At 41.3% G+C, this 17,884-nt stretch overlaps 1 protein-coding gene across 1 annotated transcript; it reads right to left on the reverse strand.

Annotated features, from left to right (window-relative positions):
* Nucleotides 1-11,820: 11,820 nt before the first annotated feature.
* Nucleotides 11,821-13,588, reverse strand: bhlhe23 (basic helix-loop-helix family, member e23). The gene has a single exon (XM_079677471.1). It carries the CDS (start codon nt 13,206-13,208, stop codon nt 12,522-12,524), a length of 687 nt encoding a protein of 228 aa, XP_079533597.1. The 5' UTR covers nt 13,209-13,588; the 3' UTR covers nt 11,821-12,521.
* Between the last annotated feature and the right edge of the window lie 4,296 nt (nt 13,589-17,884).

The raw sequence follows: 17,884 nt of genomic DNA on the forward strand, positions 1-17,884 counted from the left end.
TTTAAATAACACAATATAAAAATCCAGTTTGTGATCTATCATTAAGGGGCATTAAGTGTAGATAGATGGGGAAAACTCATTTAAACAACGTTAGCATGAGGCTGCAACACAACAAAAAGGACTTTCTGAATTACATTGCATTTAGCTGACGGTTTTATCCAAAGCGACTTACAATAAGTGCATTCGACCAAGAAGATTCAAACTTGAAGAAAACAGAATATAAGTACAGGTTTCATAGAGCCAAACCATTTCAAGTGCTACTCAACTAGCTTTAGATAAGCCAGTCCTTTAATAGTATATAAGTGCTTTGTTAGTAACTGTATTGCTCGAAGTGAAGTCGAAAGAGATGAGTTTTTAGTCTGTGCCAGAAGATGTGTAAGCTTTCTGCTGTCCTGATGTCAATGGGGAGCTCATTCAACCATTTTGGAGCCAGGATAGCAAACCGAATGCACTGTTTATATAAAATTGCTCAAGGACAACAGGAAATATTGTCCTAAAGCTTTGTGGCATACTAGCAGTATGGTTTTAATTCCAACAGAATAGTCCCTCTCTGCTGAGAAATGAAGGCCGTTGTCAGGAAGTGGACAAGTGCAGGTTCACCTCACCGAACATGATTAAATCACACAATAACCTCCTTTCTCTCATCAAATCCTCTTAAGCAGGCTGTATTACATATCTGCCAAACAAAGAAAACTAAATCAGAACAATCAACCATGCTAGGCCAAGCCCGCCCTACCAGCTTGCCTGATCCCATTGCCGTGATTAAAATGAAAATGGATCCGGGACATTACCAGAAATCTCTTGTTCACCAATAAGGAAGATCAGTGTGTGTGTGTGTGTGTGTGTGTGTGTGTGTGTGTGTGTGTGTGTGTGTGTGTGTGTGTGTGTGTGTGTGTGTGTGTGTGTGTGTGTGTGTGTGTGTGTGTGTGTGTGTGTGTGGGGGGGGGGGGGGGCTGTGTAAGGGGGATAATATGAATGTGTCCTGCGTAATTCCCTGGCTTGGACCACAAAACACAGTTTTTATTTTTTGCAATATTAATAGAAGAAAGATTACGATTGATTTGATTGGATTAGTTATATTAAGCTTTACCATTCTGAAAAAAGTAATAAATTAATTTGTTTACGAGAAGTATGTTTGGAAAAAACATGTTTTTATAGTGTTGCACAGAAGCACCTGTACCACACATGTGAAGCTCAAAACAACATTACAAAAGTATTGCGGGATTTTTGATTGGGGTTGTTAATAAATCAGGCAATAAAGATCTGGTTTTAAAACATGAAATACAAATCAGCTAGGCTTTCATACCATGTTCTATAGTCGTAAGTAGGGCTGCAACTAAACATTTGTTCATTCCCGATTTTATACTTTTCTGAGAATTATAAAGTATATAAATGTGTTATTGTCGTTGGGTGACGACTGCACTAGTCCACTTCTAACTAAACTGACAGTCTCTGTTCCCTGCAAAGATGTTTCCATTCGGCAAATCACTTATTTTAGTTTTTTAAAGTTTATTCAGCAGTGCTGCAGTTATTAGGGTGTGTGTGGGTGTGTGTGTGTGTGTGTGTGTGCGTGTGTGTGTGTGTGTGTGTGTGTGTGTGTGTGTGTGTGTGTGTGTGTGTGTGTGTGTGTGTGTGTGTGTGTGTGTGTGTGTGTGTGTGTGTGTGTGTGTGTGTGTGTGTGTGTGTGTGTGTGTGTTAGAGACTCCTCCTGAGAGGCACACTTCACATTATTGTTGCTCCAATTCACTTCCTGGGATAATCCTTAGCACAACAGAGGGAACGGCAGGTGACCTGGACCAGCAGAGATACAGTATGGGGCTCCATATATAACACACACACACACACACACGCTCAACCACACACATATATACACGTTTTCACACACACAGAACCACCCATTCATAAATAATATCAATATGACCCTCCCTTCACCCTTCACTTTCCCCCTCTGCTTTATCTCCTCTCCTCGTCTGTAGTTTCCTCTCTTTGCCTCCCCTCCTCACCTCTTAGTGAAACATATTGTAGCCCTGCTGCCTCAGAGTGTCATTCATCCATCGCCCCAAAGTCATCTCTGCCATTAACAGCAGTGTCTAATTATACCTGCAAATGACAAACACATAGACACAAACACAGGCCGTGCTCTAATGGCCTGTAGAGACAGGAGACTGATGGGCAGCTGTCTCTTGTCCATCCTCTGTGCAGATCAACCTTGAGACAGGGGACTAGGGGGACGTCTATTGGACCACTGAGATAACACTAGAGGGCTAACAGAGCGTTGATAATGAATAATTTATATACAGTAGCCTGGCAGTTAGATAACTTAATTGATTCATTAATTGGGAACAATATTGTTTTTTAACAAGGTGATGTTTTCCCTGCAGTGCTTGGTATGTCTCACATAAGAGTTCATCTCTTTCCAGATATTCATATTAGCAAAAACAAAATCAGCAGGGGATACCACGGAAACAAACAAGAGGTGTTTTTCTGTTGTTTGACTTGGGATCAAAAACAATAGGAGGACAATAAACTGTGACAGCGGATCATATCCAGAGTTATTATCCTCTTATTTGCATTCTATGAAAAGGGGATAACAAGGTAGAGGGGCTGGGGCTTATCTAGAGCCCCTGAATTAACCAACGAGGCATTAGCATTAGCAGCCTATGCTAACTCCTTCATGAAGCCAAAAAGACAAGGTGACAAAAATCGAAAGCCTTAAAAGTTACTCTTTCTTACTGAGTGAGACAAACAGAGATGACTTTATTAAATAACATTCCTGCTGACATTCCCCTCTAACCACAACGCAGCATCTGTTTCTATTTGTTTCTGTCTCTCTTTCAATACTTAAAAGCATCCTCTCTTTGCTTCTATAACGGTGTCCTGAAGAAGCCTCAGGATGAAATAAAAACAAAAAAAGCTGAAAACCATTTCCATATTAGTTTGAACATGTTAGCAGAGTATTTCAAAGGATTTATCCCCTTTCACAAAACAGCATAAAATCCCTCTTATTCCTGCTAATCCTTCGAAGACTGTGATATTACCTGATAGGATGTTGTACAGTGTGAATACTATCAACAATACATGCCAAAAATAATCTAAGCAGGTCCCCGTTGTGGAGATTAGAGCGAGCATGTCCCACTCCCAATTTATCTCTTCCCCGAAATGTATTGCCTTGTTTTCTCTGTATTAACCCTCCTCTGTTTTCCAGATTAAATGATCATCTAACTGAAAGATCCTTTTCCTTTTCCTTTTTGTCAAAGCTTATAAAACAAAAGCCATCTTCAAATTGTGCAGGACAGGGGTTCATTGGGAGAAAGTGGTTAATAATGAGAGAGTAAAGGAATAGTTTGAACAACCCTTTCTCCTACAAAATAACGTTCCTCTGCAATTAAACTCCAGAAGCACATATTCTCCCAGATTACAGTCTCAGTTTCACACACATTGTGTATGTAAATGAAAATAAAGCAAATAAAGCAAGAAAAAAAATTGCTAAAACTACTTTGTTAAGTCCAGAGAAACACAACTATGGTAAGGATTATAAAAAAGGTAATGGTTTGGCTTCTTTGAGCATATGTTATTGAAATAATGTAGTTAAACTATATGTTAAGGTAGAGTTTTATAAGGGACACAAACAGCAGTCTCCACTCCTACATATTTGTGATACTTAAAACACAAACATTGGTATGGACAACATACATTTCCCACAAAGCTTATTGACAATGCAGTTTCATAAGAAAGCATTTTTTAGCAAATCAGGCTGTTTTTAGGGAACATCTATGTAGGGATGTAGCCTAGAGCAGTGGTTCCCAAACTTTTTCTGTCAGGCCCCCCCTTTGGGGAAAAAACAAAGTCGAGCCCCCCCAACACAAGTCAGGCTCAGTGGGGATGCTGTGGGGTAGCTTGACGTTTCATAGAGGGTGCTAAAACATTAGGGTTTCCCATTAATGTACCGGGCGCTACAGTGGAATTTTCTACTGCAACAATCCCCACGCAAATACACCCGCGACTGTTACAGTGAAGGCTCGATAATCAGCTCACAGCATATAGGTGTCAGCAGGGGTCAAGTGCTATTTTGTAGGTGGCGTGTGGACCTCATATAGGGGGGTCCGGGGGCAAGCTCCCCCGGGAAGATTTATTTTTAAATATTGAAGTTAAATGCATCAATCTGCACTTTGAGAGCAAAATGAAGAGATCTATGGATACATCTCTCCACACCCATATGAAACAGAACTGTAAACAGATTTTCTTTTTCTTTATGGATATTTGACAAATCACCCTTTTAAACTTTATTCTTTTTTTACTGTCATATAGTATTTCATACCTGTTTTTCATCTATTCTCTTATTTTTTTATAACTATAATGATCATATAAACGTGTGGCTCGAAAATAATTGTTTACATCCATGGTGACCAAAACATTTGAGACCCACTGAGATAACACTGAGAGAGTCCTTTAGCTCACTGAGTGTCTCAGTCTGACAGGAGAGGACTCTCCTCCACTTTGTTTTTGAAAAAGCTCCTTATATCCGTTAGCGTAGCTCGCTAGCACCAGAAGCTAACAACAACGATCTCCGGTACCGGTGCGCTCTCTCTCGCTTGCGCACGCACACAAAATGGCTCGTTTCACACACACACAGAGCCGAGCTTTAATGAAACACAGAGACTCAGACGTAATAGTACTGCATCATATTATTTTCGAATCAATACTTTTTCAAATTATGATTCTTTTTTTTTAAATCCCCCCCCCCTGTCATGCCTCTGCGCCCCCCACTTTGGGAACCACTGGCCTAGAGGAAATGCGATTATTCTGACTCTTTCTTCAGACAATGACTGTCTCCTCTTATGAACTCTGCACATTGTCGGGAGTTTCCCTTTCACACATGTAGCATAAAGTACCGATTTTGAAATTAAGGTTCACTGAAACATCTCAACAAGGATGAGATTGCCATACAATATTGAATAATATTCATGGTATATAATGACATGGTAATTTCAAGATCTCTTTGAGAGATTGGAACAAAATCTTGTCCAGACGCTGAATCCATATTGACAGACTGATTTTTTTACTTGTGCCACGGTTAAGTTGACTTCTGTGGTCTGGAGTAAAATGTCTCTGCAACTGTTGGATACATAGCCATGAATTTGTTGCTCGAGTCTAGCGCCCTTCATGATCTCCAGACATTTCTTGTAGGGCCCTTATCAGGCCAAATGGCTTCACAATTTGCCTGTAAGTCACCCATTCATACACCTATGACAGCGAGCTACAGTGTTGTGTTTGAGGCCTATTTGGAAGCTAGGAATATACACATTTCAATATTGTATTTACAAACTGCATCCAACAAATCCTACTTTTATGCTTGAGTACTTATTATGTTTTTTATTCTCTATAGACAAGTTAAATCAAGGACACATGAAGGCTCTGGCCTTGTTTTCCTACTAAATCAACTCATCTCATTTAGTTGCATTTTGATCTGAATAAAAAACAACCTAAGCAAAACAGTTTTGCACAGCAAGACAAAATAAATGGATTGGCAATAATCACCTGCGGGGGGGCCGAGATCTTGATTGACTGACATACACTAAGCCTCGCAGTATAACAAAGGAGCCCCATGTCATAGAGCAAATTGCTCAGACTGTTTGTGTATGGTAATTGGTCCTAGAGAGAGAAAAATCCCAGAGGCTGAGCTGCAGGACACTCAAAGCCCCTCAAGTCCAGCTCTTTGCAGCTCTATACATATTGAACAGTGGAGTCAGGGACTAAGAAGATTATCAAAATGGGATGAAGAGACCGTAAGAGCCTTTGTGGCCTCAGCGCACAGTGAAAGTTGCTACAGCACTCTCAAGCTCTTAAACAGCTTGACCTTAAAAGCTATGTTTATGAGCTCTCAAAGACAAAAAGCTGTGAAATGAGAAGGAAATAATAAATAGAAAACACAATTCATAAAATGGGAAAACAACAATACACAAAAAGGAAGATCAAAAGATGTTGTCAGAGAAACAATGTAATTGCCAGAAGCAGCTGTGTGTGTGTGTGTGTGTGTGTGTGTGTGTGTGTATGTGTGTGTGTGTGTGTGTGTGTGTGTGTGTGTGTGTGTGTGTGTGTATGTGTGTGTGTGTGTGTGTGTGTGTGTGTGTGTGTGTGTGTGTGTGTGTGTGTGTGTGTGTGTGTGTGTGTGTGTGTGTGTGTGTGTGTGTGTGTGTGTGTGTGTGTGTGTGTGTGTGTGTGTGTGTGTGTGTGTGTGTGTGTGTGTGTGTGTAGAGCGACTGAAGCATTGAAATGACATGAAGAGTTATTTGGGCTGTAATGAAGCTGCTTAATGAAATCAGTGCCCTTGAAAGTTCTTCATCAATTTCAGCTCCCTTGCTCACTTGCTCGCACTCCACCATTCCAGCCTGTCAGCTAATCCACGTGCACGACACAATATTAATTAAACACAGCGTTTCCTGAAGTACTTAAGTGAAGCGCTATCATTGATAATGAGCAGGTTTAAAGGAGTCACATCCCTCCAAAATTACTTTTTAAACCGGCCTTATTAAGCAGAAAATGAGGCCCAAATCAGCCTACAAGCTCCTCATTAAAAGCCACTGATCCTTGGCCACGTGCATGTTCCAATGGTTTTAATTAGGCTAGCGAGAGAACGTCGGCGACAGGAAGTGCCATTAATCTTGTCTTTTCATTCAGAGAGTGGGGGGGGCGGGGGTGGGGGGGGGGGTTCAGCATGTTGCAGCCTGGTGCCTAAAAATGCCACAACATAATGAAAATGAGAAAATCAGGTGACATAGTTGGAATTGTTCTTCTGTTTGTGTAGATTCAGACAGTTTTAAACTTCCCTTTTGTTAGGGTCATTTACCGTCACCTTGACGTTACTGGCCAGTCTTTTTATTCAAGTGCGTCATTAGTCTCACTCACACACCAATCACACACACAAACAGGACGAAATGTGTCTTCATTTTCTGGGTGTGTGTGTGTGTTTATGAGTCACACTTGCTGTAGAGAGGATGGTCCCGGCTCTGCCTGTCACACCTTCTCCGCATGGAGGATTATGGATGGCCAATTACATCGCTTTTGTCATTAATTAATGAGGATAACGAGCTCCCCCTGCTCCCCACAAAACCATGGTGCTCCTCAGCTGGTACTGAACAGGGAGAGGGGTGCTGGGCCGTGTGTGTGTGTGTGTGTGTGTGTGTGTGTGTGTGTGTGTGTGTGTGTGTGTGTGTGTGTGTGTGTGTGTGTGTGTGTGTGTGTGTGTGTGTGTGTGTGTGTGTGTGTGTGTGTGTGTGTGTATGACAGAGAGGGAGAACAGAATACAGAGAGTTGTCTATGTGAGTGAAGAGGTTATGGTGTATACAAAAGGCTGAACAGAGAGATGATTGTTGACCCCAGGGCTTTGCATGTACATTTGTCCAGCGAGTGGAGGTGTGTTTGCGTGTAAGTGTGTGTGAGTGTTTGCTCACCACCAGTCCTCTATCTGTGGGGGCCATTACAGAGATTAGGCAGTGATACAGTAACGGATGCCCCCGATTGTCAGCTCGTATCCTCTGTCAAGACAACAAGCTAAAAGGGAGAAGAATGAGAGTGATGGTAAAGGGGGAGGGATAGTGGACGGAGGACAAACATTGAGGCATGTTAGCAGGAGAAAAGAGAAAAGGGAAAATAGAGGCTTTAACAAAGAAAAAAGGAATTCTTGAAAACAAAACTGGGACGTCATGGGATCTACCTCCAGAGTGGCAAAGAGCACCTATGTGAGATGGTGAGCCAACTGTTCGGGGAGCCCTGAACAGGACATCGTATTCAACAACTCTCCTCCGTTCCCGCTCCCTCCCACCAGTCCCAATTTGGCCCCTGCCACAGTGTCTGGGTTTAGCATGCGTGGTGTCAGGTGCCTTGTGGCAATAGGCAAAACGCTTTGCCTGACTGCCATGTTTCGAGGGTTTGCGTCAATATGAGCAGAAAACACAGGCTCACACAAACACAATGCACTAACACACAGACACATACAAACAGACGTGTTCCTCTCCACCCCCCTTTAGACGTCTGATTAACGAAATGAAGGGCCCCGGCCCATCCTGCTGCACTTGCAGCAACGTCGCCCCGAATCACATGGCTCCTCGGAACCAACTGACTCACCCGCTCATCGCTTCCGACAAGGCGGGGCTGCGAGGGACGACAGAGTGTGATGTCATCGTGGAGCAGAGAAGTTGGTGGGGGGGGGGTCATTGGGTGGTGGGTCATTTGGGGGGTCCTTGCAGTGCCACCGCCGGCACAAAAACACTGAGGCACCGTCTCTTCTTTCACATCCTAAACTCTACTTCTACCATCCCACATGCACACTTGTTTAACTTCATGTTTATCCCACCTCCTCACCTCTCTCCTTAGTCATGAACCTGCCAGAATACACCAAATCGTCTGTGTCACTTGGCCTGCAAAGCCACAACTATGCTTCTGTGAGCAAATTTAGAAAAAAACATACAAATCTAATGTTTTATAAACCTCCTTTATCCCCCGTTGTAAGCATAATCAGAGCTGAAGCATGCTCATTCTCCTTCAAGGCCTCTGTTGTTAGTACAGTCTGTGCAGGGCTGTGTGTGTGAGATGAAGTGCAACAATGTGCACCAGACACATGAGCTTGCACATAGAGAGAACTTAATTAGAGAAAACAGCGCTGTCACATGCATTAGGCAGAGGTACACACTTAAGGGCATATGGTTTTAGTACTATACCATCGGGTTGGAGAAAAGCACACAAACATACCTCAGAGCTCCGAGCAATGCTAATGAAATCACTCCCTTTCTATCCCACTGAGAGCAAACACAAATGTTTACAGACATCACACAGTCTGTCCACACTCTGCACCACACTGGGCTGTCGTGAGAGAGGTGGTGCACTGACTGTAGTGCTGTGTGTTTGTCTGCATAAACACACAGTCAAAAACAGACCAACGGTAAGAATAAGCAGCATGATTTTCTTTGTTATACTGTTTCTATATAATTGTTTATTTCATCCTATTTAGTCTTAATCGTTTTAGCATTTATAACCAGTAGGCCTTTATAAACATTACATTTTAAATCACACACTATAACGTAACTGAAGTGTTCATTATTATATGACTCCTGTGTGCAGACGTATAAAAGAGAATGAATGGCAATTTAATGAAAAGCAGTTGTAGTTGTGTAAAACATTTCCTTGCAGGAGAAGTGGTCATTGTTACAACAAATACTGTACATTAATCATTCTAACAAATGTCCTCATCTCTGACACACCTACAAAAGTGGGTTGACAGTTTAAAATACAAGAATTATTTGGTGTTTTTTAAAACCGTTCATTGAACAAATTCAAGCAACAGTGTGACAATAACATGACATTATAAATGCATCTATAACTATGACCGTCTTCAATACTCCACATGGATGAAATTGTATTTTTTGTGAGAAGCGGACAGTGATGCTGCAGGTCAAAATGTGTCTTGGTTCAACAATTCAATTAGATGCTATTGAGGGTTTGTTATAAGGATATTTTAATTGTGAAAATGTTTCTTACTCTGGGAATTGTATCGCATTTATTTCCATATCATAATTTTGAAGACGTTTTTTTAATTACTGCAGCGTTTAAGTGATTTGGACATGCTTGCTTGGTGTTTTTATTTGTATATATCTTGACGCACATGGCAGACTTTCTGCAGGGGCATGCCCAGGGCATATTGAGGCATTGAACTGTTCGCTTTGTGGCATCCAAAAATATATGTGTTTGATCAATTATTATTGTATCGCTTAAAGCAACTTCTTGTATGTTTGTTTCAGTCTGTAATGCAATATTATTGCTTGGTATGACAAATTAATATGTTTCTGCGCGTTTTCATTTATCAAAACACTTAAATTAAATGTATCTGCTGTTGTGATTCAGATAAAATATGCGACAAATTCTGTATTCATTAAGAAAAAGAAAAATGTAAGTACTGTAAGTACCTCTCTCTACCATCAAATTCAAAAAACACACACACCTATTTAATTATATTGTTTCAATACTCTGCAGGCGTTCATCTCGGGAATGCAAAATATACAAAGAAACTGAGCTGACACATCCCTAAACTACATAATTATCTCATTACGGGGAAAGATGAAGATGATTTGTAGGCTAAAGGGTCAGGAAACACCAACATGTGACCAGTAGAATCACAAATCTGTCTTAATGTATAGATTCAGCCTACATGCCAAATGACACAGTGCCACCATGTACTCTGATGGCCATTAAGATAATAAGGTGACACAATAAAACGTATATTTCAGCAGCTTGACATTAGAGGCCAACAGGGAGGGAAAGTGACCACCCAACTGTCCGTGCAAAAAAGGCAACCACCTCATTTATGGCAATTAGGATGTGCGGAGACTGATGGAGCGCAGGGCCCTCACATCATCAGCAGCATTTGTCACATTTCATCCCCGCTGCCCTGAATGTCTCGTGGGGCCTCAAACAAGACATGTGTCATCAGAGGGCCAATTTAAGATGCCATGGGTGGCCTGCTGTTTTGACATACAGCTAAATTGTAAGAGAGAGACTGGGTGGATCACTTAGTCACTCTCTGACTAGCATAAATAGGCTGGCCTGATCTACATGTTGGCTCTTATGTTTTCAAAACATGTGTAAAGAATTACATAAATGTAGGCTAATAGAAGAGGAGCCCAAATTAGATTGATAGCAATGTGTTATTTGTGTCCAGTACATTAAAAACTATTATAAAAGACAGATGATTTTAATGACAAAACTTTGTGGAGCGGGCATGAAAGGGATAACATGTTTGCTGATTTGAGAATTGTATATCATCTGATTCAGTACTTTGTGAATTCTATTTAAAAAATAATTTCCACTTCTACGGTGTTCATTTGCAGGTTATACAAACATTAGAAGAAATGCTTTCCGTTATCAAGCCAGGTATTTTTATTTCAAAATCCTGAATTTAAAGTTTCTAAAAAAAGAGCAACAAAATAGCACCAACATCCTCCAAGACCATCATGGACACATAGACCAAGAAAGTGTCCAGGTAAAGGTTGCTAAAAAAAAATTATTTCACAATTAGGACACCATAATCACACAGAGACATGTTTTCAGAAATAAAAACCACAACACTATGACCAACTCGTTTCTAAATGCATCCACTCACAAATCAAAACCTGCAAAACAAAAGTGGCCCTGTAACGTTCACTGCATTAACTGGAGCAGGAAGACAGGAGCTGAAATCGTGTTAATAGCTGTCCACCATGTAAGAGCCCGCCAAGGAAGCCTGCATCACCCAAATACCCAGAGACAGGTCCTGGGTGCCCGGGGCGACTCTTGCGCCCTTCCCCTCAGCGCCACCGACCCACTGCGTGCCAAACGGGCCCCACCAGCCCGTCTGAGCTCGGGTAGACCCAGTGCCTCGTGTCAGAGACATCTCATGCACGAAAGGAAAGTTGCCAATTCATTTTGGGAGGGACACTCAGAGGGTGAGAACTCGAAATCAATTTCGCGGCGTGAGAGGTGACTGTTTAATATTCAGATATTTTTTTTGTATCGGTCCTCGGCTGCAATTTACGGTTAATTGTCATAGTTTACCTTTTTTCAAACACAGCCATTTTACATTATATGCGTTAAAAGTGTATCAAGGACTCTCATTACGTTATATACACTCCATAACTCTACAAGCAACATGACTTTTTCTGAAATCACGATTTTAATTAGCTCAATGTAGATAATATAATGTATGTCATTTTTTAAAGTGGTCCTTATAGTGTAGCCTTTACACGTAATTTAATGTATTCTCAATGTAAAAAGAAGCTGATAAATTGTTGTTGAAATGAAGCAAACCGGGTCAAAGCATAGATATGTGTTTTAATTATAAAGACATATAAACAATATATGAAATCCATGTTGCAACACAACCAAAAACGCTTATTCAATGAATAGGCTGTAGTTATAGCTATACACATTAGAATAGCCAGGCTTGGAGCATTTGATTTTTCACAGTTGTACAATCATGTGAGATGTGCAATAATTTAAAACAATAAAAAACAAACAAACGTGTCAAACACATCGTTTCATCCAATATCACATTGTTCCTTCACATAGCATCAGTACGAGGGCAGTCCTTTCATAATTGCTGTAACCTATTACATAAAGGTCGAGATTAGGTCGCATATCTTGGCATTTCCACATTTCATGTTGTTTTTGTTGAATGTTGCATAGATTACAAATAAAAGCTGATAACTTAATCTTCCTATAATGTACATCAACTCATAATTTGACATGGCCTGTAGTGTTTGTAAAGTACGAGCGAGAAAGTCACTTCATCTTTTAAGTAGGCCCAAAATGTTCATTTGTAGCGTTTGTTAAATCTGAATGTAACGTTGCAATATAATTACTTAACCATATTTCAAGATTATGCATTAGACTAAACTTGTTTAACTTTCCACAGAATACAAAAAAAACTAGTGGGAGAAAAACCGACATGGGTACAGTAAAGGTAAAAGTTCAGGAAAGAGAATTAAAGTAGATTAAGGCTTGTCGTTGCAATGTTTGAAGAGACTCGACGGTGTCCCGGAATAAGTGGTGCACTTTTCGGCATGGGTGGCAAGAGCAGAGCCCGAAAATGGGTATACAGCAGCACCCTGTCCAAAGGGTGCCAGGGCGGTTGGGACAGGTGACGTTATGGTCTGTCCCTGGTTCAGGTACGCAACCAGCCGCCTCATCTCCTCCAGAGCCTGAGCCTGCATCAGGATATAGTTCTTGGCCAGGAGGAGAGTGGCTATTTTGGAGAGTTTTCTCACCGAGGGGCTGTGGGCGTAGGGGATGACAGCGCGCAGGCCATCCAGTGCGTCGTTCAGGTCATGCATCCTCCTCCTCTCCCGGGCGTTGATGCTGAGCCTCAGGGACCGTTGCTCCTTGGACTTTTTGCCGAGGGGCCCCCCGGACTTATCGTCCCCAAATGGCGAGCCTCTCTTCCGCGACTCAAGCGAATCGAAGCCGTCCTCGTCGTCGCTCGTGTGCTCTCCGCCGCTCTCGTTGGACTTCGTTGTCTGCCCGGAGAGGAAGTCGGTGGCCGGTGTGAGAGGGAACCGTCCGGGACTCCCCGCGATTGTGCCGGGGCCGAACCCGAAGGCTGATTGGCCGTAGCGCTGCGTCAGGTCGAGGAGCGCGTCGTTGCTGATGGACTTGAGCAGGTTCTCTTCGCTGACATTCATTTTCTCTTCCAGAGCAGTTTCTGACCAGGAAAAGTCTACTCTTCCGCTTGTTTCTCTATCCTAACTCTTGTTTTGAAAACTGTATTCTGTACTCACGTAGTTCTTTCCAAGAGTTGCTGTTTTCTAGGAGTTTCTCTCTTCTCACTCCTTTCCTCTGTCAGTGTAGTGACTCTTCAAGAAAGAGGCTGTGAATCTGAAGCTCTACAAGCGTTCACCTCCTCTGTACTCTGCGCTCCCCCCTCGCTGCGCGCAGAGCCCACGTTCAACAACACTTCTCTAATTGTGCTCGGTGAGATCGGAGCGCTCGTGTCCCCCTCGTACGGTCGGTTTCCTCTCGCGCTTCTTTCGTGCCCTCCCTCGCCTTGGGCAGATTGTGACTCGCGCTCTGCCCTGCTCGCAAGTTAGTAGGAGCACGAGGCCCGCCGGGATTATCCACCCGTCCAATCAGGGGGGCGTTTTAATTAACTCGGGAAGAGCGCGAGTCTACTCCCAATTTCAGTCATAATGTGATAATTGCAACACAAACTGACACGCTGCCCAGCCACACTGTACAACCCATTTAAATCTGTTTTTGTGTGTTTATTTTGCTAAACTCAAAGTTAATTTATATTCTTACTAGAAAATGAACAGGTTACAAACAACATGAGCTCTGTGCAAGCCCTTATGTGGTAGTATATCATACAGGTGGATAGTGATGTTTGAAGATGTCTGTCTACATTATACACAGGTTAAAGTGGAGGAGCAGGATACTGAGAGCAAGTAAGGACTTTTTGACATCCAGGTTCTGTTTTTTTTTTAAATATTGGCTTTGGAAAGTCAGTGCCACCATGTACTCTAACAGTCATACATGGACAAGATGGCAGTGAGATTTCAGGCTGTAGTTTTCCAGCCTGCTCTGAACAGATCAACAAGCTTTTATTGGAGGAAATGCATTCACCCTGCATGCCAGCAGATTCAGCACAGAAACAATCTACCTTAGCAGGTAATGTGGCATCACTCTGGCCAGTCAGAAATCAGTTAGACAAAAAGCTTCGTTGTCTGTGTATTCATTGAGACAGATCTCATAAACATAATGAGCTCCTATTAATGCATTTTAATGAGACACTATTATAGGTTTCCCCGAGGCTTTGGTACATGCACATTAGGGATGCCAAAGGTGATACAGGGTGTAAAGCAAACTCGACTGAACTTACTATTTTGTAAATACATCGCTTAATATGCGTAGGATTAGAGAATCAGTCATTCATATATATACATATCATTTGCATTAAAGGTCTATTGAGGCTGAGAAGCAGGTGTTCTACGTAATAGCCTTAATAGAGAGAGTAAGGCTGCTACTCATGTCCAGTAGGGTGAATTACACTTGGATGTCTGTCCAGCAGATGTTTTTAGGTGATTTTCATCAGATTTTATTTAATATTTGAAGCAGTTTATGCATAGCAATGTTTAGTGTGAAAGTGAAATAAGGTTGTATCTTATCTAATGAGGTTTTATGTGTGATCATCAACCTGAACAATCTACAGCTTGATGGGACAAACTGTATGTCTTCCTGCTAGCTCAGATCTCTGCAGGTTGTATGCAATATTGGGGGAAATGTTAGATGATAGTGCCACCTTGTGGATCTGAGGTGAACAGTTACTAAGGTTAACCCTTTTTTTATTTTTTTATAATTGTGTTCCACTTGATGGTCGTTTTTTAGGCTGTGTGTAGTCCCACTTAAAGTCAAGACTCAAGGCTTTTATTGTCATTTGTACATAGCTACAGTATATTTATGTCAATGAAAATCTTAGGTCACAGGCTCCTCCAATAGAACAATCTGAGGATCAAGTGATCACAACTAGTTTGAACGCCAATCATGGTGCAATATTCAAAAAGTGTGATGTAAACACCTAACAGCTAGTTAATTTAACATAAAATTATGTAAATCGATACTGTTTTGTATACTGATATTCTGTAAAAACTGTGAAGTCCACTGAGACAAATGTAACATTTGTGATATTGGGCTATATAAATAAACATTGATTGATTGATTGATCCAAACCACATCAACATACGTTAGTATTCAAAATTGCGCATATTTATGTCTAGTGCTGATTATATAAATATCTCGGAAAGACATTTTAGTGAGTGTCGTCTGGTTTTGACAATGTTTTTGCTTATGCAGTTGTTATCAAGTATGCAAATTAAGAGAATGATTACCAGACTGTCATTGAAACGGACACATCTTAAGGAAACCCTAATGGGTATTTAACTCCTAATGACTTAATTATTTAGCTGTAATAAGGATTTAAAGGTAAGTTGTTGCCTGAAGTGTTGAACTGTTGATACACCATGCATGCGCAGATATTACACAACTATACTTTTGTGTAGTACTCCGAACGTCTTTGACAGCTTGCATGACATCCTGACCTGATTTACATGTAGTCATAACGGAGAATGCATTGGCTGGTATAGTTGATTGTGATTATTAATAACTTTTGTAAGGCAAAAATAATTGATTTGAAAGCATTTAAATGTGTTTATTGTAATTTGTCTGTAGTTGTGTTTGTTCACCAGTGCTGAATACAGTCTAGTATTGAATCACACAGCAGTAAAACACCAAATAAGAACCTCAAAATGGAGAAGCACCACAAGATGAATGCAGTCAGATGGAGTGATCAATAGAAAAACATAGGAGCAATACACAGTGACTGTTCTTGTTGTTCAGCCTCTTTTGTTGTTGATGGGTCTCTTTTTAGTTGTGACATTGCTCTTTAGTTTTTGTCTCTATCTGAGGTCATTATGTGTCTCTATGTACCGGTTTGTGTGTCTTTGGATTCTTTTGTGCATTTTGTTTGGGTGTTTTGTTGCTTTTTATAGACATTCTGAGTCATTTTGTGTATCTGTTTTGGACCTTTTTCCTTGTGTGGTTTTTGACCCATTTTGAGTCTCCCCCTGGTTGGTACGTTTCTCTTTTTGTGACATTGTGTATGTGAAGGACAGGGGCCCCTTACACCTTGGGCCCCTGAACCTGTGCCTGGTCAGTTATCCAATAATGATAGCAGCACTGCAGCAAATATGTCTTGTTATCATGTGATGAATTTCTCTCAAACCCCAACAAGATAATATAAAAACAATTTGTCCAGCAGATGGCAGCAAAGCCCATGAGTTGGCAAATAAAATAGGCCAACGGACAACCCACTCTTTGTTATATCAGTCAATAAAAACAATTAGGAATTACCTGAGGACATCTTTGGTCATTTAGTGATTTCTATCAAGTGGACATCTTGATTAGACACAACAATCAGGTTTGTATAACTTTGGCAAAAGGAAAACGCAGTTTGTTTATAAGATGCAGACATAAAGAAAAAATGATTGTCTTTGAGTCTGTTTTAGTAGGCATGCTGAATCATTGTCAAACTAAATCAACATCAGTTTTTATGATTTATGAAGTATCCAGTGCAGGCAATAAGATACAGATTCACCTCTCCAATCACATCCCCTAGTGTTCACTTGACAACAGTACACACAGATGTGTTTTTTCCAGGTGGGACTAAGGACTAAAAGCTTCTGGTTCACAGAGAATGGAAGAAACGAAAAAGTGTCAACACACCAACTAATAATACATGATGCTTTTTAAAGCCTGTGCTGCAGCTCTGGGTCGCCATGGCAACTGTAGGCTCAGGTGCCATACAATGGTGGCATAGCACATTTGCTTGAGTTTATATTGCAGTGACAGGAGAGCACCACCATGGGGCAGGAAAGCATTTTGTATTGCAAAAGATATGGTGCAGCTGACATATTTGACAGGAACAATGCATGTGTGCACAAATGTGAATACATGCATGCAGATACTCCCAAGCACCTATACTGTAAATGTGCAATCTCAACACTGCCACTGTTTTGTGTTGATTTGGCTGTTTGTCCTTTTGGATGCAGTGGGATGGGAGCATTTTTAAGAAGAGTGCACATGCTTTTCGTGGTAAATGGTGTTGATATATTAATAGTGACACCAAGTCCTGATTATTGCTAATATGTTTTATATTCAGACCCAGCAGCTTTCTCACAGAAGGTTTTTTTTTCTCCAGGCTCTCATATCCTAATTTTCAACCCAACTCTCCCCCTTTCTCAAACACACACTCCTTCTCTCCTCTCCCCCCTCTCTCTCACACACACATCAAAGTGCTGCTCTGAGTAAAGATGGAACAGGCTCCTTTGATCTCTCCCTGCCGGCTCTGATTAATGTGTGGATTTACAGTGCAGACCTACAGGGACCTGGCAGCCATGACACCCTTATTGTGCGCTGGAATCTAGTTTTCCTCGAAACCAATCACAGCCCTTGATTTTAATCATTGCTTCAATAGTGATGCCTTTCACACAGGCCCTCACACTAACACAAACACTCACACTCATTCAACCTTAAGTGCCCAACCCAAACTACAAAATTCCAGCGATGTCTAAACTCAAAGGAGAGTGTACTGTATCTTCACAATCTTTAGAAAGTCTGCTTTGTAAAGGCATTTCCACTAAATCCAAACCCATGGCTTAATCTTAGAAGACACAGAAGGTTACATGAGATATATGAAGTATTCTTTGGTGTATGTTTGATTCAGCCAGTGTTGGCAGACATTTGCAATGGTGGGTACAGTGTTGGTGTTTGGTGGGAGGCTTGCTGTCATCAAGAGAGCAAATGTCGG

The sequence above is a fragment of the Notothenia rossii genome (assembly GCF_949606895.1).
Source record: "Notothenia rossii genome assembly, chromosome: 4".
NCBI classification, from domain to species: Eukaryota; Metazoa; Chordata; class Actinopteri; order Perciformes; family Nototheniidae; genus Notothenia; species Notothenia rossii.

Coding starts and splice junctions, on each gene's coding strand:
- bhlhe23 (XM_079677471.1), bottom strand. CDS start 13,208: ATGAATGTCAGCGAAGAGAACCTGCTCAAGTCCATCAGCAACGACGCG.